Source organism: Bactrocera latifrons, unplaced genomic scaffold (assembly GCF_001853355.1).
Source record: "Bactrocera latifrons isolate USDA-ARS-PBARC rearing strain unplaced genomic scaffold, ASM185335v1 scaffold_156, whole genome shotgun sequence".
NCBI classification, from domain to species: domain Eukaryota; kingdom Metazoa; phylum Arthropoda; class Insecta; order Diptera; family Tephritidae; genus Bactrocera; species Bactrocera latifrons.
Window position 1 is genome coordinate 326,673 of NW_017535030.1, and position 25,570 is coordinate 352,242.

The 25,570-nt window shown below is 35.5% G+C and overlaps 1 protein-coding gene across 7 annotated transcripts in view; it reads left to right on the top strand.

The window, feature by feature from the left end:
* Nucleotides 1–25,570, top strand: part of LOC108966124 (afadin) — a 56,127-nt gene that overhangs the window by 15,223 nt on the left and 15,334 nt on the right. For 6 of the 7 annotated variants that reach the window (XM_018928873.1, XM_018928876.1, XM_018928877.1 and 3 more), the window contains exons 2-8: nt 5,355–5,539; nt 5,613–5,721; nt 5,801–5,994; nt 6,131–6,595; nt 6,662–6,743; nt 24,195–24,382; nt 24,448–24,612. In XM_018928873.1, the coding sequence (XP_018784418.1) occupies nt 5,435–5,539; nt 5,613–5,721; nt 5,801–5,994; nt 6,131–6,595; nt 6,662–6,743; nt 24,195–24,382; nt 24,448–24,612 (1,308 nt within the window). In that variant the 5' untranslated portion in view covers nt 5,355–5,434. Of the gene's footprint in view, nt 1–5,354; nt 5,540–5,612; nt 5,722–5,800; nt 5,995–6,130; nt 6,596–6,661; nt 6,744–10,536; nt 10,754–24,194; nt 24,383–24,447; nt 24,613–25,570 lie in introns of those variants that run through there. The other variant, XM_018928879.1, reaches the window with a different exon arrangement.

Sequence of the window (25,570 nt, forward strand, 5' to 3'; positions counted from 1 at the left end):
TTCCATATTACTTGGTTGAAGCTCATTTTATTRTCATATTATTATTATGATAGAATGCACATCTTGTGCACATCTCGAAAGTAAATTTTTATTGCGTAGATAATAAAAAATTACCTGATAGCTTCCCAAATCAAATAGACTCAGGAGGAGAAGGATAATAATCGTGAGAATATGTARAAAGTAAAACCTTGCACTAACAACTTCTGCATTTATTTACAGGAGAACTTCAATAGAAGTTTTTTTTTTTCTAAATAAAATTATATTTTCACTCTTCGCACTTTAGTTTTATTCCAAATTTGATATAAACATCGCATAAGTACTTGGCTACTTGAACTGCCGGCACATCGTGAGTCATTTTGTACTGTTATGCTGCTTTTCGCTACTTAACAATTATCAACTAGTCTCATATTTTACACTGAATGGTCTATTATTCTAACAATCGCAGAGTAACTACTGAAAAGTGGTACATAAATACCAGGAGCATGAACTTTGGTATAACTGTAACTGTGTAGGCATGCAACGCAGAAACACCGAAGTACGAGCGTAAGAGTCAACAACCAGTTTGGTATTTTTGCTTTGAATTATTCCACTCGGATTGCGCCAACAATAGACCCGCGACTTGGAAGCAAGAACAAAATAGAAAGTTTGAAAAGTGTTACTTGCAGAAGGCAGGGCATTGSTGTGAGACGACCGGAAAGGTGGAAAATAGAGTACGAACGTGTAATGCTTTATTAAGTACATTGCTGTAAAATTGGATTAAAATCTGAAAGAGGGGGAGAACGAACTTAACCAACCGCAATGCCAATAAGCGGTCCACGGCGCCAAAAGAATGATTACGTACATATTTACTCGTACTTTGTATGTATGAAGGCAGAGCCACAGTTGGACGACAAAAAGTCTCTCTGTACTTTTAGTTTGCCGAAGGTAAAGAAACAAAACAGTGGCAAGCGGGCGAGGCCGCAAACCGAGAACGAATGGCAAACGTAAACAAAATCGGCGATCACACAACGAAACCATAAAAAAGCAAATGCAGAATCAAAACAGAACAAATGGACCATACACGTTGGCTGTACCGATGCGTTGAAGGAAAAAATAACGAAATGTGAAGAAGCGTCTACTAGACACACCAATTAAATGACGAAAGCTTACAATTATTTAATTTGAAAGTTCAATTGTTTAATTGCCGATTAATAAGTATTACCTTATTAGAATTACATATAGTATGTAGCACGATCACCATAGTAGTACGTGTATCGGCGCGTGTTATAAAAGCATAAGTGAATGATATAAATTAGTAAATAAAAATAATTATATATTATATATATGGTACATATATATACAAATATTATCATGTCAATGTGGTTGTATTACTTTTTCGGAAAATGGAAACCTGGAAACCTGACCATCATCCGAAAAATATTTCCCAACATGAATCACCTGTTGACCTTAACTGCATTAATCCGCATTATTTCAAGAGTTAATGAAAATAACTCCGATGCCAACTCTCATTTAATTCTCAAAATTTCAGAGAGTTGCTGCACTTTCGTTGGCAACATTGTTAAAAATTGCCAATTTTATTCTATTGTAAATGAAAAACAAGCAACACTGACAGCTATTTCTATGATAAAACAAAGAGTTTTATGTTATGAYGCAGTTTTAGAAATAACGTGTTGATTTGTTTTTGTAATAAAAAGCGGTTTTGTAACAATTGGGCGGCYAACAACCGCAATGTTYATCTTCTATCCATTCATTGAAAATATTATAAAAATGACAATCAGCTATTTACGAGAGTTTCAAACTCGCATAGCTGCCATCTGTCACCTACAAATTTGGATCTGATTAAGTGCGCARTTAATGCGGATTAACRCTACCATCTGTCAAGGCTATTAGATGAAATGTTTTAMCGGCACTGTAAATATAGTTTAGCATATAAGTATGTCCACAAAATTATATAATTGCCGAGTAAATTGATTCGTTAATATTGTCTAGACAAGGTAGATAACTAAAGGTTTTCCATGTTTGTTGTTATATTCATTGTTTGGTTTAGACTCCACGATACAAGATACGTTGGTACACCCAGGTTTTAAAGCTATTCCTACAGAGATAAAAAAAAACGTTAACTTCGTTAGCATCGAAGCYATAATACTCTTTCTCCACAAGAACTGAATTTTAATCGGTCAGTATGTATGGCAGGTATAGTATGTTTTAGTGGTCCAATTTCAATTTCAACAATTGAGCAGCTTTTTTTGTCAGAAAAGGACGGGGATGTCTCAAATACTGAGGGATTAATTCGTATATACAGGGTTTTCCAATAAAAGTGTTATGATTTCTTTTATTAAAAAACACACTACTTGTAGAAAAATGCAAATGTTTTTTATTTGTTGTGAAATACAATCGATTCGATGAACCCAATWTTCGAGTATTTTTCCACTAAGTCATGTCATGAATGGCACGTTATAAAGATCAATGGCTTCAAATAATAACACAAGAAGAATCTARTRAAGTAAAATCACAACTTGTTGGAGGYCATTTAATGGGCCAATTTCTTGAAATAATCGAATATCCAAACTTCTCTCCCGATAATTCAGTTGTTGGTGAATGTAATGGTTGTTTATGAATAATTTGTGAATTTTCTTCGCACCAGAATCGACAGCTTTCTTTATTTAATGCACCACTCAGATGAYGGTGAGCCTTTCTCAAAAACCGTGAGAATGTTTTGGAATCGACAAATTGTGGTCTTCAGCAAAACTTGCTCAACGGCAGAAATATTGTCATTGCTTCGAGCGATTCTTTGTCTTATTGGGTATATCTTTCMATGATGAAATTGTAAACATTACTGAATCCAGTGACATTGCAGATCATGACATATTAAAAATGAACGCAACGATACTTAGAAATTATATCATTCCTAATTGAAAACGCGGTATATAGTCAGACGCACATGGCTAAATCGACTCAGCTCACGCAGTTCACTTCTATTTAAGCATGTAGAGCTWCCGACGATTCCTTCTTAGTGAAAGTTCCTACCAAACTTAAGATGTCATACTGAGTCATTAAAAATCAATTACTTAAGATATTATGAGTTGGGAAATCCACATAAAAAACTGTCTATTTGCATATGTATTTCCATCACAATTTRCTTCGTAACATAACTACGGAGTAAGCAGTTTTTTTCCTATAACCGTTCTTTGTATTACCTAAAACTATTCGGAATTGATATATTTAGTATGTATATAGAAAAGTACTTTTATTAGAGAGAGTAGTTGATAGCAGTAGAGAGAGAGACATTTGTCGGTTGAGAATTTTTTAAAAAGTAGCCGCGGCTCCACCTTCTTATGTTTAAAGCGTATACCTCACAACCCACTAAAATTATTTCAACCAAACTGGATAGGAACTCTTCATAYGTATATAACGGGTATGTTGAAAACTACTAACAAAGCAATACCTCTAAATAAAAACGTAAGCTGTGTTAAATTTCACACCTTTTATGGTATATGTAAAAATCGTCCAATGAACGTGCCGCCGTCCACCATGCGGTGTAGTCATATAACTCAAGGTCTACTCGAACGATTTCAGTCTAGTTCGATAAATGACTTGATCTTATTATTTGTATGTTAAATTGTGAAAGCGGACGAAATCGGGCAATAACTATWCCTACTTCCCAATTACAATCGAAGTTTTCTTTATAACGAATTCCCTAAGCTGGCAATATTAAACTACTCGTATATTAAAGCCAATAATATATAGATTTTGCAGAAATAGTTTTTTTTGAACAGTATACATTTTGGAATCATTACTGTAGATTACCCTAACATATAGCCATTCATATATGTATGTACATATAGCGTATGCTTATGTGTCTGACCTCTTTAGTACAGACTGAGAAACATAATATGCCAGTGGTGCTCTTGGCGGCATGCTTGAGTAATTTTACCAGAAACTATGCATATGCGTATCTGTTTTTGCACATACATATTTACATATGTTCACACATAGCTTTATGCTTGTAGGCCTTTAAGAAATTCGCAACAACCGCTTTGAGTTGCTCGATGGGCGATGGTGTGCCTCTGCTCTACCAGCGTGTCAACCATGTACAATTGCACAGTCGTCAGTCATAATCACACGTAAATATTTGTAGACGCATACCCGGCCGACTAGACGCAGTGTCTTCTGTTTTTTTGAACAAAGGTTTACAACTAAATTGCCTGTAAAGTTTCCGCTTTAAACGACAAGAAATAGAATATGAAATTCGTGATCAGCTAAGTGTAACCGTCGACGGTTATTAATCAAACAAATACAAATACAACAACATGAAGATTTGAAAAAAGTGCAAAGAAAGTCTGAACCATTTACGGTTAAACGAGTGGCAGAGAGAACAGACAACTTGAGGCCGAGCAATGCAACCCTCTTTCGCGTAATGCCGCATTTKTAGCGACATTAACGAGGTTGAACTCAACTGCAGTTGTAGTGTTTTGCTTTTGAAGAAACTTTCTGTTGTGACATGCATGGTTTCATTTGCACCAAAAACACACAGCACACCCTCAATTTGGTGCACACAAATTTGTGGCAATAACAAAACAACAAACAATTGAAAACGAATGCTTGGAAAAATCTTTAGGTCGCCAGCGAAACGAAGCATAGATAACCAAGTTATTTGTTTTTGTGTACGTTAAGTATAACCGTTACAACCGAAAATATCATTTTAGTCAAATTTAAAAAAACAAGAAAGGCGTTAATTTCGGTCGAACCGAAGCTAGCGAACGCTTCACAAATAAAGTTTCCATACMAGAACTTGATTTTGACCGTTCAGTTTGTATTGYAGCTATATGTTATAGTGATCCGATCTGGAAAATTTCTTCACATATTTTAGCGTTGCCATGAACAATAATCCATGCCAAATATCGTAAAGATATCTCGTCAAGTAAAAAAGTGCTCCTTATAAGAACTCGACTTTCCCGAAGCTCGCTCAGTTTATATGACAGCTATATGCTATAGTGTTTCCATATCGGCGGTCCCGACAAATGAGCAGCTTCTTCGGGAGGAAAAAAGCTGTGAAATATTTCAGAGCGACATCCTAAAAACTGAGGGTCTAGTTAGCGCATGTACAGACATACGTACATGGAAAACGCAACTCAGCTCATCCGGTTCATCATTTATGTACATACATATATGTATATTTTATAGGATATACGTTGTTTCCTTTTCAGTAATTATTCAAAATTCTAATAAATCAATTCTKACACAGTTAAGTCTTAAGTTTATGTTAAGGCTTACGTTTAAGTTAAGTTTAAGTATTAATAGTTTAACTTAATATGTTAAAATAATAACCAACGGATATTTCTTACTTTTCATAGTAACACCCAAGTGTTTCTCCAAAAGGTGTCCAGATGCACGGAGCCTATCGGTGCGTAAGATTTTAGAAGCTAAGTAAAGAATGACACACGATAGAAAAATGCTTGACCGAGAAGCCGTACGCTCTGTCATCCAGCAATGGAATGCGAATCGTTTGGATCTGTTCGCTTTATCCGAACCTGACGAAGTAAGGGAAACTTAATTGAACTGGAGAAAAGATTCTGACATTCCAAATTTTCAAATATTCTCTTTCTCCACAGAATCTTTTATTTCATGGCGTTATGCGTTTTTATTTCCAAGATGCTGGACAAAAAGTGGCAACTAAGTGCATTCGTGTTGCCTCTGATGCAACAGTCTCAGATGTTATTGGTAGGTATAACGGTATTTTAATGAATTGAATCCTAAAATTAAAATTAATTGTTATTTATATTTTCCATTAACCTTAMAGATACCCTTATCGAGAAATTCCGTCCCGATATGCGTATGCTCTCAGTGCCAAATTACGCTCTCTATGAGGTGCATGCAAATGGCGAAGAGCGGCGTTTGAACCCTGACGAAAAGCCATTGCTTGTACAATTAAATTGGCATATTGATGATCGTGAGGGTCGGTTCTTGTTGAAGAACATCGACCAAAAAACTACGGTAAGCTAGAATTTTTACATGCGCAACTTTAGTATTTCACTTGCAAAACTTTTTGGGGTTTCTACTAAATTTATACGAGTATACAGTTTTTGTTACGATATATATAAATGAAATGCTATTTTTCAAATGTGTTTAGCCAATCGAACAGTCAGATATGAACTTTAAGCGGAAACTGTCTAAACGCGAAAAGAAGGAACAAAAAAAGAAAGAAAAATTGGCAAAGTTGAACTCTGAATCGACAGCTGGCGGCTTTAAYGGTGGCATGGTCAACGGCGGAATAGAGGGTGAAACCCAGGTGGCTGGCAAACTTTATACTGAACTACCGGAGACATCTTTTACGCGCTCAATTTCAAATCCCGAAGCTGTTATGCGTCGACGACGACAACAAAAGCTYGAAAAGAAGTTGCAACAGTTCCGTTCGCGCGACGGCGGACCTGACACCGGTGGCACATTGAAGATTTACGGCGAGAGTCTTTGCCAAGATGTCCCATACAAAACATTGCTGCTATCAATACGCGACTGTGCGCAAGCAGTCGTCAGGGAAATGCTATCGAAATATGGTTTGGACAAAGCTGATCCCTTACACTATTGTTTGGTGCAGGTTTGACTTACACACACAATAAATTTCGAAARCAAAAACTTAAACATTTTTGCGTTRTTGTTATAGGTGAACAGTGATGGAACAGAGTATATACTGGACGATGATGAGTGCCCGCTATCGATACTGATGAATCACCCAACATCGCGAGGTAAGTAGCTTCCAAGTGGTAAAAATTTCATAACCCAATTTTATTAGAAACTTGCCGCGAATGCTGCATTTCCAGCGAAACTCATATAAACGCATAAACAATAAGCACGATTTGTGGAAAGAATTGAAAAATAGATATGTGCAATTGAATTGTAATTGTTTCATTCATAACTCTGTCCATCACTCCTCACTTGAAGAAAATAATTTGTCGGTCACAAGCATAAATGCTGACATCTATGTATGTATATACATATTATATGTGTACACACATTTGTTGTATCAACGACTTGTATACAACAACTGTGCATGCTTGAGGCATACTTGAGCACATATACATATTTGTTTGTTGGTGCGTTAGTAAGGAGTTGCCTGTAGCTCTATGCTGCGTTACATTTCCATACAATTAAGAAAAGTTTTATCAATAGTTATGGCTGCGCGGGAACAGATGTGCGCTGTCGACACAGAATGCCCATAAAAGTTTTTGGTGCATTGCATTTTTGTTTATATTTTTGGGAGGCCCTTATTGCTGTATGCTTCCGCATATTTTATGTTGGGTGACCCGACTATTGAATTGAAAATATTTGAATGCTCATAATTCAGTAGCGAACAGGAGCGACGAGTATTGCTATTGGGTAGTTCGCAGAAAATAGCAAYTTTTTCAGGAAAATGTGAAAATTAAATTTTTATTTAACAAATTTCCGGGAGTAAATCTGTATTTTTATGTGGATATTTAATATTAAAAAAGTTTAAAAAGCATAATGCCCAGGAAAATAACGAAAGAATGCTATAAAAAATTACGTAAGTTATAAAACAACATGAAACAAAAAGTAGCCCAAATAAGAAATAAACAAAAGTGGAAAACTGTGAAGTTGAGCGATTCGCAATATAAAGAAGCTGGCATTCATAAATATACTCGAACTTATAAAGTGATTTTTCTAAAACAGCATACGAAGACAATAGGGACAGGTACGATTTCGGATATTTCCGAATGAAACGTTTTAAACATTAAAAATATTTTTGTTTAATGACTATATAAAGTGTAGTAAAAACAAATCCACAATTGTTACAGGAAATTGCACGGTTTTGTTTTGATAACTTGTTGGCATTAGAAAGCGATTTCATAATACATAAAAATAGTACTGGTGTTCTTCTATTGATCAAATATGGCCGCTTTTGGGTAATTGCTTCCTTCAGATTCACATCACTGTTGAATTAATAAATTTATTTAAACAGAAATTTATCTTAAACCTTGTTAAATTGATGCCAATATTTTAATTATTGTATGCTAGTGAATAAACATATTAAACAAATGTTAACATTCTCGAAAATATGGCGAACCTGAAGCCTTCTTTAAGGTCTTAAGTTAAGTGATATTTAATTAATAAATTTTCTTTATTTTACATAAATATCTTATAACTCTGAATTTTTAGCTTAAAATTTTCATATTTCATTGGCTGCCTTCTATTTTTTTTTGTCGTCACAAAAGATATATTGCTATAATTATTATTTTCACTTAGMAGTTCTCTTAATATTTCATTTATTTGTACATTCAGACATTCTGTGGAARCACAGAGTTAGTGCTCTCTGAACTTGCTCCATCTTTTCAATAGTAAAGTAATTCTATCTTCGTGCTTGGACCTTTGCTGTATGTTTGAATTTTACTTTCTGATGAATTAGAATCCAGCTCTTTGTTCTACCAAAGTTTTCTARTTGAACCTCTGTAATAATAATTGAAAAACACCGATGTCCTTTCGCCTTGTTTATAGTATTTTTTGCATTTGTAGTTACACCTTAATCTTTTCCAACTAATCTACAAAGTGTGTATCACGGAAAATGTTGATGACGTAGAGAAGTTTTGAGAATTAGTTTCTTTTGTGCGTCATTAATAGACGAATGAAGRCCTTTATCAATTATAAGCGTTACAAGCTGAGTCGATTTAGCYAGGTCCGTCTGTCCGCTTGTCTGCATATGCACGAACTAGTCCCTCAGTTTTTGAGATATCACTCTGAAATATTGCAACTTATTTGTCGGAACCGCTGATATCGGACCATATAGTTCTTGTGTGGAAAAGATATCTTCATAAAATTTGGCATTGATTACTCCCCAATTCTACAATGTGATCTCGGACTACAATCGCATCCATGTATGTAGGTGTCATACAAACTGACGGATCCGTATCACGTTCCTTTAAGAAAACTGGAATCACATTATTGCTTCGGTGAAGCCGAAGTTGAGGCTTTTTCTGTTTCATTAACGGATTAAGATTTTTTTATAATATAAATATTTTAGAATATGGTTAACATCAGTTATTATTGTTTTTACAAAATGCTAATATACAATTCCATATTTWATGAGTATCTGTATGAACTCATTTAGCTTTTCACTGTGTACTGGAAAGTGTTCACCAGCTGATTAAAGGAATAAAGAACGTTGAATTCTACGCATGCGCGGATATAAGAGCAAAACTCTCTTGCACAACATTGTTGGTTCTCATTCAAATGAAATTAAGAAGCTAGAAATAAGCTAGAAAAGATTGAAATGTTTTCCAAGATGAGAGCAGCACCCCTTCGGGAGAAGCAGAAAGGTAGTACAAATTTATCAGAGACGCTTTTGTTGTGTGAACGAGCTTTGGGGTTTAAGATGACATTGCAAATGCCTACATGTTGCCTGCGAATCTTTTCGGCTGAGGGACTGAGTGAAAAAAAAAGTAAATTTGCATGACAGACGAAAAGAACATAAACACTTTTCGCATGAAAGAGTACTTACATACGTTTCCCATGAGGGGTGATCATGTTACCGAAATTTTGGTGAAAGTGCCGTCATACGGGTAATTGGCATTTAATCACCTTTACATACCAATATTCCGGATAAATGTCAAGAATATGTCCCAAGTATTAACTTGTTTGACTAAATTATCACGTGTTATGGTCACCTAACGGCACTGCACCACTCGCCATAAAAGTACAATCAAAGTACAGTTTGACTAATGGATGCATACATATGTATATATTTACATTTCGAATGATAATGCCCCGATTATGTTCTTGTTTGCCCCGATTATGGTGCAATGTTGGCGGCGTTTTTAGCATTCCTCACCGTTTCAAAATTTAATTATTATCTTTGTAAAAATAACACTACAAAGCATAACCTCTGTATATATATATGCATGTGCATATAAGCATATCAGTCATATCTTATGCTTATCGTCTTTCTGATAAGATACTGCTGCTACACTTGACTCATTCGCCAGCATACCCTTTCAGGTGTTCTGAGCGCATGTGTACCTTTTTGATGAGCGCTTTGYACCCTCAATAGAAGTACGCATGTATGTATGTTTGTGCGGTGGAGTACTCATTTTTTGCTGGCAGCAGTCGTGATTGTCCCATACGCTGGTGAGTTACACGCTGATAGGTASTGCTGAGTTTTTATTTTATCAAGGATACTATTTTCCACAAATTGYTATTGTTATACTGTACACAAGTGTTACATAGGTATTGTAGCTATAATGTCGCTGTCGTGGTCGGTCTTTTCGTCGTAGGCGCTGCTRTTGTGAGTTCTAGCATAGAAGTATGTGCACCGCGTGTTTCGCTCTCCGATTGCCATCACCAATYGTCTGGCAATAGTCACAAAGAAACGGTGCTCTTAAGCGCACTGTCACTTAGTCTGACGGTGTAAAAGTTCTTCTACTTTTAAGAATAAGAATTTTTTCAAGTTCACTACTTTTATTTGTGCAATATATATTTTTTATTTTATGTTTGTGTTACTAAAATTTTTTGAAGTTTATATATACTCTCTTTGTGCTAACTGTGATTGATTATCCAAATTGGCATCTAAGATCAGCAAAAAATTTTGTGTGTGAGCGAGTTTGTAGTTTGTACAAGCAAAAGGATGCAGGAGTTTGTTCTGATTGGCCGCGGGGAACGGATGTGCGGTTTATTGGATTTTAATGTGTGTCATTGCTGAGGAGCATCTGCGCAAACAGCTGCAAAATGATGGATTGGGGAATCAGGCGTAAGTGCATAATTTATAAACACTCATTATCGTAATAGTAGGAGGATTTGTCATCATTGTAAAGATTCACAAAATACTGTAACTCGCAAAATGGCATAATTTCTAAGTGAAAGTTAAGAAGAAAGGGTAATTGAACCAACTTGGGTTTAATGTCAAAAATGATTGGTTAAATTGTGGTTAAATATGAGAAGTCCGTTTGTTGTAATGGTTTTTGTGATAATTTATGTTAACTGTAGTGACGCTGCTGCTAAYGTGCGGTCGTTAACGTCTCAACATGACGCTAATAATTTTACTCTTTATTTCCTATGGTCCGGCCGGTTTGTGCAATTTGTGTGAAATCTTATGCGTGGTCACAGCGAGTATTCCATATTCATATACGGGACATTGGGCCCAAACTTTCCTTCAATATGCACATACATACATACATTTTTTTTTTCATATACGAAATATTGTTTACATACATGTATGTATGTATGTATGTATGTATGTATCTGTTTCTTTAAGAATTAAAGTCATTTAATTTTTTCGGTGAAAGCTTATTGATTCCATTCATATTTATATATACATATACACATGCATGTTTATCTACAGTAAATCTGGATTAAATGTATGTAAATTGTTTACTATGTTTTGCTAACGTCACACCTACATACATATATTTTATAAAGCAATCCATCTCCATGCTGCAAAAATATACGCACTTTTGTATCACACCTCTCATTAATTCTCATATGTGGGCCAAAAAATAGTAAGACTTTTTAATTTCAAATCATCAAATCCCTTCTCTGACGATTGCTTTTATTACGTCCTGACTAAAACTCCTCTCGCGGTCCACCAGTACAGACTAAACAGCAGATGGTAATGCTTTGTATTTGAACTTTTAGAGTGATAGTTTCTTTCAAGGACCTCATAATAAGTGTGATTTTCCCAAAATAATACAAAAAATGCCGAACAATTTTGTCGCACGGTTGAGAGTATTGTTTATGATTTATTTTGGTTTAATTACTAATTATTATCTCCAGCCAAATTAATGAATATTGATTTGAGGCACATGCATATTGTTAGATGTATATTATTTAGGGAATTCTTCACGCACTTTATTGGCGGTGGAGTGAGCCACATAYACAYAGCCTAATGAAGGYATRTACATATGTAAATATCTATATTACATATACTATATAAAGCTCAATTGTGAGGAAATTACGCAAATCCACTTACGACGTCAATCGTTTGCTCCTCCTCTCCGAACTTATAACTTCGTTGGATTTGATTGTTTACTTAGCATACTTTGGTATAAGGACACAATGGAAAAGCAAAACATTTGGGTGAAAATCAAATAGGAAAACACAAACGATCGGCTGTTGAATTTAATGATAGTTATTATAAGTGTGTCAATTTGTAGCCGCGATTCGGGCCGGACAAGTTGTGTTTCACTGGAATGGTTTGAAAGTGTCTTCTGCCCCAGGTATTCTTCCTTATGTTTTAAGATGATAGTTAATATATAAGAGCAAACGATAATCTAGTTTTAATGGACAAGTTAATGTGTTTGTAAGCAATGCTAACTTGAATTAAGATCTAATAAGATTATCGATACTGAGAGTATGCAGATTTCAATCTTCACAAAGATCATTGGTTCGCGGTATATAGAGCTATATATCTTTCTAAAAATAAAACTACTTGAAAACTTTAAATTTTTACTCATCTAATCACGGTAGACGTTTAGTCAAATTTTTCTTGGTTCATAACTTTGTGAAATGGTCCATTTCGATTGCAATAATTAAGAAACTTTCCTCTTTCGTAAGAGGTATTTTTATTTACAAATGCAGGTTTTCTCCTCTTTCTTTTTCTCGAAACTTCTAGAAATATGTTCTTTCTCCTGTACTTCCACTGCAGCGATTGCAGCAAAAAGTCAAAATCTCCTAAATATCTATCCTATCCTATCTTTGAAGAAGGTCATCATTACCCTATAAAAGATTGTACCAGATTTAAGTCCATAGTTTTGTGGTTCCCAATTGTCTCCATGACTGATGCGTTTACATTTTTATGKGAGCAAATACTTTCTATATATTTACGGACAATAAAATAAAATCAAACGTTTTGTTTTGAAAAAAAGTTTATATGGTATGTATGGTACCTTTTTTGCATAATAACAAATGCTTTAAAAAAGAAGGAGGGATAGCATTGCCAAGGTAACAGTCATCAGATCAGTTAACGAATATATTGAATTTAAAAAGCGTAAATAGTAGTTCTATTAACTTAGTTAGATCTTGTATCAATTATGTGTTATGTAGAAAAATCGGTCGAGCAATGCATTTTTCAGAGGAAGAAAGATTGCGCGTCTAAAATTTGCAAGGAAGAATCACGGGCTAAGGGAAATTGCAATCATATTGAATACGTCACGAATTAATGCCTTAAAACTTCCAAAATAAGGTTGAAAAAATAAGGGGACCACAAAAAATTACTGCAAAAGTCGATCACAATATTGGAAGATTGTCGAGCACGATCTGTTGAAGACTGCTGCAGCCATTTAACAAGAATTTAGTGGAGAAAAATATATTTCAATGCTGAGAAACGAATGGTAATCAGTTTGCAAAAGGACGCATTAATTAGGGCGGAGATGAAAATTAAAAAAAACAAGAAAAAACATTAACTTCGGCTGCACCGAAGCTAATATACCCTTCAACAATTTTTTCGGAGATTGTATTATTACCTTAAGCAGTAATCCATATAAAATTTTGTGAAGATACCATGCGAAAGTTTTCCATACGAGCCCTTGATTCCGATCGTTCTGTTTGTATGGCAGCTATAGCTTAGTTAGCCGATCTGAACAATTTCTTCGGAGATTACATTGTTGCCCTAGATAATAACCTGTGCCAATTTTGGTGAAGATGCATTGTCAAATGTGAAAGCTTTCCATACAAGAACTTGATTCCGATCGTTCAGTTTGTATGACAGCTGTATGTTATAGTGGTCCGATATCGATAGTTCCGACAAATGAGCAGCTTCTTGAAGAGCAAATGACATTTGCAAAATTTCAAAACTGAGGGGCTAGTTCGTATATATACAGACAGACAGATAGACGGACATGACTAAATCGACTCAGCTCAACATACTGATCATTTATATATATACTTTATAGGGTCTCCGCCGCTTCCTTCTGGGTGTCACAAACTTCGTGACAAACTTAATATACCCAATTTAGGGTATAAAAATGGTTTGACATTCAATGGCCTGATTGCAAAATTTATATTATAGAAAATGATGGTTGCGCTTGTGTCCAAAAACCAAAGAAATGCGCTTCCGCTTCGCGACTAAGTTCTTCAAATCCCATGACGGCAATATAATAGTTTGGGTTATTTCTCATATTGTGGGTTCGGACCTTTTTTTTGGATATAAGGCCATATATACGTTAAAATTTTAGATAAAGTCATACTCCCATATGCTGAATGGGGGCCTTCAATTTGGCATTCCTATAAGAGAGCGACCCAAAACACACTTCGGGCCTTGCAGAAAAATGGTTTTCATATTATGGTGTTGATGTTATGGCTCGGCCAGCACAGTCATCAGATCTGAATCCAATCGAAAATTTATGAAAAACACTTAAGGAAAATATTGAAAGAAATAAAATGGAACTCTAAGCGACTCTAAGAGTTCAAAAGTAAGTGGCATTCGTAGCCTAATTCAGTCATGWCTAGGAGATGTGCTTCTGTATTAAATGATAAAAGGTACGCTACAAAGTACCAAACACTTTTTCACTTAGTTTTCTGTAAAAAATTATTATTTTTAGATTATTTTGTTTTTATTGTCTTCCAAATTTTTGAAATTTGTATTTTACCCTTGCTTTTGCAATGCTTACGAATTGTTTTTTTTTCAATATTTTTACTAATACCAATAGCACTTTACATGAAGTAAATAGTAAAATTATATTTTGGTTGAATTTAAATCTAGATCGGAAAATTAGTACTATGAAAGATTCTATTTTATTGTYCGTAATTGTATGTGTATAAGTTCATATATGTATATGTGTATGTTATTGTCCTAGAAAGCTATTTTGACATGTGGTACGTTGAGTATCGGAATAAAAGTGCAGGACAAGCTCGGTGTTGTGAATACGGCGGTGACGCGGGCAGTGCGCGATAAGTTCCTTTTGTTGCTTGCACTTTTTTACCGATTCACATTTTCAGTTTTCCCCCAACTTGTGGCTGAAGTTCTGAACGCACRATATACACGCATGTGTATGTATGATATACATACATATGTATATTGTATGTTAGGTGGTAGAACCAAAGTTTTAATATGGCCCAAACAATACAACGACAGCAAAGAGCAACGGCAAACGCTGCGACAAAACCAATAGGAACATGACACAAACATATTACGGCATAATATCGCTTTCTTCTTCGCTTATTAACAATAATTCGTTGAGTTTCTTCAGTAATCATTTCACAGCGAAAGGAAACGGTTGCACTGCGTCCTGTGCCGGGACACGTCGCGGGTAGAGTTGGCTTAGTCTGAGCCCCAAGGCACTTTCTCACCTATCAACCTCTTGATTTAATGGTAGCGACATTGATAACCAATTGTGTACTACCCTCCAGGTGAGTACTGTCTACATTCGATACTAGAAGTATTCCCAAACAGTAGGGGGTTACTTTTGTTCGCTCTCTAAGAGCAGTGTGTAAACGGCGCTTCATAGCAAAACCATTAAGAAGGTAATAAAATTGTCTTGATGGCGTTTTCAAAATTACGCGTAAAATGTGGTATATTCGTATACTCGGCTGTCAGCGCCACTTTGAGATGTTATTATTACGCATACCGAAAATTCCAACGAGAAATCACATTTCAYTTTTATAAAAATCAATATCAGCAACGAATACCAGCGGAAGAGCACTTCACCGGTGCCGGTGTGACAATAGCGTCATTGCCATGTATCCTATGTACACAATGAGTGCACGAACATACATATACACACAACTACACATGTGCAGTAGATAAAACACGAAACAGTTGGAAACCATTTTGGTAGAAATGTCAATGTGGTAGCGACTTCGAGGATGGCCACTGCTAGCCCTAATATAAAAATATTGTAGTTAATTTAGAACTCATATAAGCAATCTAACTTTGGCTACCTTTGCGCCAATTTGCGGACAGACGCTAATTCTTGAATAACATTGCAATTGCCAACATTTGGTTTATAAGGACTGCTTATTCTTAGCCCAAGACACTCTAYCACATCCGRCACTTCACARATGTAATGTAGTGCATGCAAGGTGTGGCGTTTAAATAATGAGATTATCGTTACAGGGTCACATAGCTTCACGCATTTCCGCAAAACCTCACTATTGTTCCACTCAATGGAAAATTTAAAAAAGATGCAGAGAAATTTTTCAAAATAAATATGTTTTGCTTATGTACGAGGTGTGTTCAAAAAGTATCGCGAATTTTGTCTTTTTTCAAAAATTATTTATTTATTCATGATTGTATATTTTGTCCCCTTCAAAGTAATCCCCATGAGATATTATATACTTGTGCCAACGGTTTTTCCAATCTTCGAAGCACTTCAAAAAATACTTTTTTCATCTTCTTCAGCTCCCCCTTCGATGCCGTCTTTATCTCGTCACGTCGTCCTTTCATGGGCCTCTTCAGTTTAGGGAACAAGAAAAAGTCACAGGGGGCCAGATCTAGGGAATACGTCGTAAGTCGCGCACAAGCAACGATGTGTGAGCAGGGGCGTTATCGTGTTGCAAACGCCAATTTTTGTCACATCTTCTCGGCCTACTGAGAACATTTTGTACCACCGATAAACGTTGCTTCGGTCCAAGGTAGCTGCTCCGTATGCCGCAGTCAACATTCGGAATGCATCCGCGCACTTAATTTCGTTTTTCACACAAAATTTGATACAGGTTCTTTGATCCAWTTTTATGATTAGGTAAAAATCGAAGACGATCCAAAACAAGCAAAGCAGCTGTCAACAATTAAATGAACATTCAAAATGGCCGAGCTTGTCGGCATAAGTGAGAGACATGAGAACCAACATAACGCCACAAAAAATTCGAAATTCGAATATAGGTAACCCGCGAAAATTCAAAATTCGCGATACTTTTTGAGCACACCTCGTACATATGTGTTTGTAGGTTAGCTATTCTTACGAAAAATACTACTGATGGTATTAAAAGTTCAGGAAATGAAGACCACTTGTACAATATTCAATAAGTTAACAAAATAAAGAGTGATCATAAAATTGTCATTGTGAAAATCGAAAAGTTAGATCGCCTAAATTTTTGCAATCCATGGCCGATTCGGGTAAGTTTTTGTAATGCAAAACTATGACAATCAGAAAATTAGCCGTTCTTTCTAAAAAGTCGCCATTTAGTAGTTACTTTTAATATCCATTAATTTTTCTGAATAATAATTTAGATTTTACTTTAAAGTTCTTAACAATCTATTTTTTCTTTGTTTGTTACACTAAATATTTTTCACGTAGATATATTCTCGAGAGGCTGTTAAGTTGAACAATAGTTTAATTAAGAGCCAATGCAATATATAATTTATCACTGGGATCAAAATGCATTTAAAATATAATATGTATATCTTTTAAGTTAGTATTGTATTATACAAGTAAACTTAAATTTGTAAATATATACACATAAGCATGAATGCGCTTCGGTTTTTAAATTACAATGATTCCCAGACAGTAACCCAGGTCATGGCATATGTTCCCCATTCCGAAAAGCGTTAGCTAAAAATTCCGTAATATATGATATCATCCAATTGAAGTCATTTATCACAATATACACCCACAAACATGAACTAACTGTRCCTCAAAGCTAAAGGAAAAATATATTTTGAAGTTGGTTGCATACAAAGCAACAYTCTCAAAATAGTAGGCTTAAATACTTAAAATTCCACTTTCGAAARGTTAACTGCATGCACACAGCTTACATAACTTAGCTATCAGTTTCTTTCAACTTATTATCTGTCTATATAATATTTTGTCAAAAAAGTCTTGCGGTATTTTCGCAAGTTGGCGCTGAAAGCGCGTAGTTCTAGTTTTATTCGTCGTATCGGGTCATGCTATATCTTTTTGGAAAGCTCATTTCACGCGCTAACACGTGTTTGATTGATTGTCGTTTCTTTTAAGTCGTTCGTGAGTTATAGCGTCGCAAACATGGAGCAAAATAAAGAGAAAATACGGCATATTTTACAGTACTACTACGATAAAGGCAAAAATGCATCTCAAGCCGCCAATGAAATTTGTGCAGTTTATGGACCCGATACAGTTTCCATTTCCACCGCACAACGATGGTTTCAACGTTTTCGTTCTGGTGTAGAGGTGGTCCAAGATGCGCTACACTCCGGAAGACCTGTCGTCGAAAATTGCGATAAAATCGCTGAATTGGTCTAAAGAGACCGGCATAGTAGCAGCCGTAGCATCGGTCAAGAGCTGGGCATGAGTCATCAAAAAAAATTGAATGAACAATTGAAAATTCAATAAAAATACCGCAAGACTTTTTTGACAAACTATTATGTATGTATATATGTATGTATATAAATTACCTGTCACATTGTTTGTCCGTAGTAAACTCTTASCCCAATGCTGAATCGATTTTAGGAAAGTTTAGCACATTGTGCTCAGATGAATCCAACATTAAAGATAGTTTATATCTGAAATGTTTTAAATGTCAAAACTATTAGTAAATAAAAAATTCAATTCAAAACCTTTGGCTAAAATGCATGTATTACAATTATGTACGTAAGAATCATTAAAGACGCGCATTGACAGTGCATTAGACTGCTCGACAATATTAGCACTGCACGAAGTAAAWTGATTATTTGAGAGTATTAAGCGARAGCCTCAGTAGTTGAAGAAATGTATACCAGATACAAGAGTTGTTAACCGGCGATCTTGTGTATATTAAATGAAAATGAAAAAAATTTTACTTTTTCAATTGTATTACTAAGTTCGCTGGATGAACCCGGAATTCATTAGCGTAATTTGAAACGATCTCAGTTATGTATTTAATTCCATGTGGACAGCAACGCGTGGCCAATTAGCAATTAAAGTAAAATGCTAATTAATAGGCTCAGGGTTGTATGAATGAATATGGAATTCGGAATTTTTTTTTAGAAATCTGACAAAAACTTAAATTTAACTAGCCCAAGTCCCTTTGGCATACAAAACCATCACAGTGGCACAGCTTAGAACTGCCTAAGTACGCATCGAATTATTGGTAGAGATAGCCTTGACCTAGACTTGTAAGTGTAGAAGCGAGCGTAACAGCAAAATATTCCTGTTACTAACGATAAATGATTTCGTCTTATCCCCCATGTAATAACGCCAAGTATACCGCCAATATATGTCAACATATGAGATGTAATGAAATAAAGGGAGAATCTCTTTCAGATGAGAGTGTTTCCTTGTGTCTAAAATGGATTTTCGGTGCTTGACTTTATACCATATAGGTTTGTCAATCTATGAGTTATCTTACTAATATAATGGTATGTCGTAATGCCAAAATTTTATGAAAACGGTTCAATACTATAYATACCTAATACAAGCTTTCAAACAGCCTGTTCGCTTTGAACAATATATATCGGTCAATTTGCGAGAAATCTTAGTAAAATTAAGTTTACGCAACAAGTTGGATACACTATAGTTTAATGATGAAAATACGTTCTGTGAAATCCGGTCAACTAATTGCCACAGCTTCCATATACTATTGAGTCTATAACTCTATTCGACGGTTTTTTTTTCAAAATTTGAACGTTTATTTAAGGAAAACATATATAACAGTGTTGTTCAAAGTATTACCCATTTCAAGCAGCAACATTTTCCAATCTTTCTGGCAATTTGTGGGTTGCTTCGCAACAGACATGCAGAAAAGGCTGCTTAAGTAACTTCAAAAAATTCTACGAGCTCTTCTTGTATTTGGCAACAATATTCATTAAGTAATGCTTCCAGCCACATCTTCAAACTTTTTTGGCCGCCCAGGATATTCTTCGTCTTCTAAGCAAAAATCAGCACTTGTAAATCGTGCAAACCACTTTCGGCACGTCCACTCGACTAGATTATGTTCACCAAAATACGATGGCTTCAAATAATTCAAATTCGAAATTTCGCACTTTGACTAAAACTTTCCATTTGCCTGATTTGAAAACTAAGCCATTTACGTTTGCCCAATAAAACGAAGGCATTGTWGAAATTATTCAATTAGATCGCTGATGTGCCCATTACTGTAACCAATGAGTAAACGGTGGCAGCAACAGTTGTCCAAATATGCATACATACGTACATTCCAATTAATTTCCTGCTTTTCAATTTCCACAAAAGTTTCGCACGAACTTGCATTCTCTAATTGAATTACTCCACTGTGATGGAGCTTCTATGCAAAAGAGCTTGAATTATTGCCAAAGGACTCGCAGCAGAACTTTTGAATTCATAACCATGGAAATTTGCATGGAAGGTGTTGTTCGTCAGTCACAAAATGCCAAAGAGTCGAGCCGTTGCGCTGCTGAACGCAACATTAGCGTGCAAAAGAACAAACGAGGTACTCATTAAGAGCAAGAAGAAGCACTCAACGCTGTAATGAGCGGCGACAACGTTAAGTGTTACAGTTATTTACATACTATGGCACGTCAATATATTCGTTCATTGAAATGTTTTAATTTGCACGGTTTTTAGTAGTGCCTCCAAGGAAGTCAATTGTTTTAGTTTTACATTTTCTTTGTTTTTTTTTTAGAATAAGACTAAAAAGAGCGAAGAAAAAGAGTAAGACATTTGATCAATTCTTATGATATTTCAAAAAGTAAGCCCATTGAAATTAAAGGTCTACCATCTTAGTATTCGAATCTAATATAATATAAATTATAAATCAAAGTTTTCGTAGTAGATCTGTGCAGAAGCCTTTGAAAACGGAGAGAAATTCATAGTACGTTGAAACCTATTCATTTTGTGTGATATATTTCTGCATTTTCCGAGAGTAATGATCATCATACCATCAGAAAGAAAAGATTTCGGTAAATATAAGGTGTTCTGACTTAATAATTAGATCACAGGAACATTTTTTTGCACAAGATAAAACCCAATAACTGGATATTTAAATTTTGAGGTTATGTTATAAATGTGTTAATGCAAAACTTGTAAGTCTGCTATATAACTGTTTTTATAGACTTGTATTTTTGCTGGAAATCGAACTTCAGTTCACATCTACATATAAACCGAAACTTGCTCAAATTTATCATTTTACAATGAAAGTTAAATTTTGTTTACATATGTTAAAGTTTTTTTTATAGAATCCTACACACATACATACGTACCCAATGGAATAGTTATAATACAAACAGGTCCCCCGAGTAACAATATTTCCAGTGTATTTATGTATGTTCTCTTTACATTGCATATTGCTGTTTGCAAACTGTGCCAGTTGGACGACACTCGTTGTAGTAAACGGAGTGTTGTGTTGAGCGACAACTTTCTTCGCCCACATGAAATGTTGTTTTGGTTATGATTTATCGATTGAATATATGCACTTACCTTCCTATACACTTGGGTTTGTATTCGAAGAGTGTCGTCGTCGACTAAGCATGGACACTTGTTGCCATTAAGTATGCGTAATTAAAATTATACGACCACATTCTACAGTATTACAGACTCTAAGGAATTTCAATTGATGTCTTAAGATTATAATAAATTATTTTGCAGGAATTTTTTATTGTCAGTTACTAATGCCATTAGATAGATAGATATACATTAAATGCATCACGACTGGTTCACATAGCTTCAGCACTTTGATAAATTCCAGTAAATCCAAGGGYCTACTATCTTTAGACCGCTGTGCAGTGTACATTCAAGTGACCGGGAATTTCCGGCTCTTTGTCGCAAAGCCGGCAGTTTGTAGCCCATGTTAACAGGTGGTTTTTGAGCCTCCAACAGAACACCCMAAGTAGCCGAAATTTGTCTCTCGGAAGGGTAATTATACTCCTAATCCTAGTGGGGATGTTCACACCCAAAAACGATGTAATCTCGTGAGTTGAGACCGCTTTAAGAACCACTTGACTTTCATTTCGGTATTTGCGTTGTAGATTTATCTCTACTCTGCGATTTATAGCAAAGAGTTTTGCTTGGAAAAGGATCGGAAATTGTTCCGTAGATGTGGAACGTTTRTCTTTCCTGCGATGCCTAAACCTAATACGTCAAGCATGGAGGTCTTCATTTCTTGAGACGAGTTCACCTTACCTCTCCCATATCTTTCTGCTGTCATTTGAATCATTATGTTTTTGTGTTTTGCTGTTTGAATGAAGTGGAGAGGTGTGAACGACTATTAATGCTGCTGTCCCCACTGCATTCATGGCCCCCCTTTAAACAGATGCAGGCAAGTCTTTGCAGTTCGATGATGAAGTCCTACAGAAAATTTCAATTGGTCTCACGATTATGGTATACATCCATCAGATGATTCTTRCAGCCCCAGGATTTACAGGCCAAGCGATTGCACACCATGGGGGCTTTGTGGATTTGATCTACATGCTGCTTTCACCGAAGAGTGAAAWCCAAAGCAGGACATAGATATTTGGCCACATTTGTCATCTCTAACTCTCTGCCGCCAAGGTTTAGGGTCCTTYCCAAAAGCATTTCCGTATCGTAACCTCTACATTATCTAGCCAACTTAAGATGTCCGCAATAGATTTTGCAAATACCGTTCTTAGAGCCTTTGTCCAAGTTCTATAATACGTCAGGAATTCAGATTTAAGATGAACAAACACTTTATATATTGCAGAACTTGCAATAATAATCCTTTTTGTGAACATTTTACATCTTACGTCGTAAGAGAATAAGTTTGTTTCATAATATGAGATGTCCAATCGTCGTAACACTTMTCAAACTCGGTTTTTGGGAAATGAATAGCCTTCAGCTTGAAAAATGACGACCCTTTAAGGTTCTCTATATATAAAGTGGAGGCTGGAACATTATTACAGTAATACTTTTGATCAAGAATTGACGAGCAAGCTATGAAGAACAAAGGAAAACAAAGGATTCCACGGAACGGCAATTTCACTTTGGAGAACAAGAAAACATTACACWGAGCCAAATCTGGTGATCGATGGTATTCAACAATCAAACATGTCAAAGAGACCCGTTTAAAGTAGGTACTATTAAAAAAAAAATTATACTTTATCGGGATGAGTCGAGTAGGAATACGTTTCATACCCAAAATCATTCGATTGGATCCAGAGAGAGATGTCTAGCTCTCTTGCTATCTCTCTAACACTTGTCCGACAATTWTCATGCAACATATCCTACACTTTTTTAATATTTGCATCAGTTGAAGAGGTCGAAGGTAGTGTAGATCCAGGCATGTCTTCAACGATCTCTCGACCCTCTTTAAAGACTTTGTACAACTCGTAGGTTTGTGTTTATAATAAAACTGAATCACCAAATCAGTCTTTGCCAGCATTCGTGACGATTCCGCACAGAAAATTTGGTTATAAAATTTTTCAAAATTCTTTGTTGGTAATTTGTATGCGTTCTAAAAATTGAAACGCTTTACTGAGATGTACGGACTTAAACAAACTGTTTGACGGAACTCGCTCGCTCATATTTGCCATAGTAATTAAGGACACTCCTAAAATTTAGAAAAATAAATTTTTTTAAATATCATATACCCGGGGAATTAAAATACAATTTCCGAGGGCTTTTTTGTCACATTGTACATACATGTAAATGTATAAGTGAATATAGATAAAAAATGCATTTGAGTAAATATTCGCCAATATTTGCGAAATTATTGAACCACAAACAAGCGCAAACTAAAAAGGCACAGAGACTCACATAAAATGTTCTCATATTGTCACGGTTTGTTAAACATTTGCCCAAACTGAGAAAAGATGCGAATTATGAATTGTCTAGCATTTCACCCGAGACGCTTCAGTAGCCAGTGTGCTTATCGCTGTTGACGGCRATCGAATATAACGGATATTTTGTAAGCAAGTGATGTGTAGGTGAGGTCGAAATGAAAGGAAACAATTGTTTCAACCAACACTATAACAATTACTCATACAGCTTACAAATAGCAGTGTAAATGCGACGCACAACAATATAAAGTAATGACACCTGATACATTTATATTAGATACAAACCTAAAAATTGCCGGAAAATTRGATGTGCAATTTTCTTCCGAGTTGTGATATATTGAAGCTGTCGGAGATATTTTTGTCTATCTAATTGGCGCTAATATTACTTTGTAAGTCAAACAAGTGGAATTCTATAGTATTTGACTTAGTCTCTACAAGCAATCAAAGCAAAAAGTTRTCTAATAAGCTTTGGCGCGATCAAAAATGAATTTAACTCGTAATAGACACTGCTTATGCTATTTTCTTKTTCATAGTTGGAATTAAATAGTTAGTATGAAACATATTGAATAAGAGACCGGTCCTTCTCTCCTTACAGGTTCTATTATGTTCCACGTGAGGCGGCGTCCGACGGACTCTCAACCACGTCGRCGCAAGAAAAAACCGCTAGGTGCTTCAAATGGCGCCAACAGCATAGCCAGCGATCGAGAGGGTGCAGTTTTGGTGGAAGTCACACATAGCGGWGATGGAGGGCGTCGCATTAAATTGGGCAGTGACCCAATCGAGGTAAGYTTCTTCAACACCCTCGGTGTTAACATGCTTTTGTCTAAATATTATAATTTTTTTAACAGGTTGGTTCMGCAAACACGAACTCGTTGCAGCTGTTTGGTCCATCGATACAAGCTCGCCATTGTCTGATTTCACTACTGGAGGGTGTTTGCACAGTGACGCCATTGCACACTGATGCATTRACCTTTGTCAATGGCCACCACATAACACAACCAACAATTTTGCATGTGAGTATCACTTCAAATACACGAACATAGGAACAAATTGCTTGTTCGTTATATTGTACGAGAATAGGTGCATTAAATTAGAAGTCCTAACGATTGCAATCGCTTCAATAAGACCTTAAATGACTTACGTATTTAGAGAACCGTGAAATGTTTCAAAATTACATTCTTAATATAWTATATTAGTTTGGTCTACCTACCGKTTATTATTAACAACTAAAACCAAAAAAAAACGATAACTTCGGCTGCAACGAAGCTAATATACCCTTCACATGTTCATTTCTTTTAGTAACTATGTGTTCAGTTTGTGTGGAAGCTATAAGCTATAGAAATCCGATCTGAACAATTTTTTCGGAGATTGTATTATTACCTTAAGCAGTAATCCATGTCAAATTTCGTGAAGATACCACGTCAAATGCGAAAGTTTTACAAACAAGCCCTTGATTCCGATYGTTYGGTTTGTATGACAGCTATATGCTAGTCAGCCGATCTGAACAATTWCTKCSGAKAYTACATTRTTKCYATARAMRATAACYYRTRCCAAATTTCGTGAAGATATATCGATAAATGTGAAAGTTTTCAATACAAGAACGTGATTCCGATCTTCAGTTTCTTTGACAGCTATATGTTATAGTAGTCCGATATCGGAAGTTCCGACAGCAGCTTCTTGAAGAGAAAATGCCATTTGCAAAATTTGAAAACGATATCCTAAAAGCTGAGGGACTGAGCTGAAATAAAACAGAAGTGGTTCTTCCGTACACCAATTTGGGCCTAACTTTCTGTAAATCCTGAAGCTTAATTTCAATGACAATATTTTACAGTATTGTCTCTTGAAAATGGTTTCAATTTTATCGAAAGTCATTCGTATCTGATTTTTTCATTCGTTACTTTAATGTTGCTATTTCACAAAATAATATATTTTAGTAAACTAAATTTAAATAAATATAGTTCAATTAAGGAG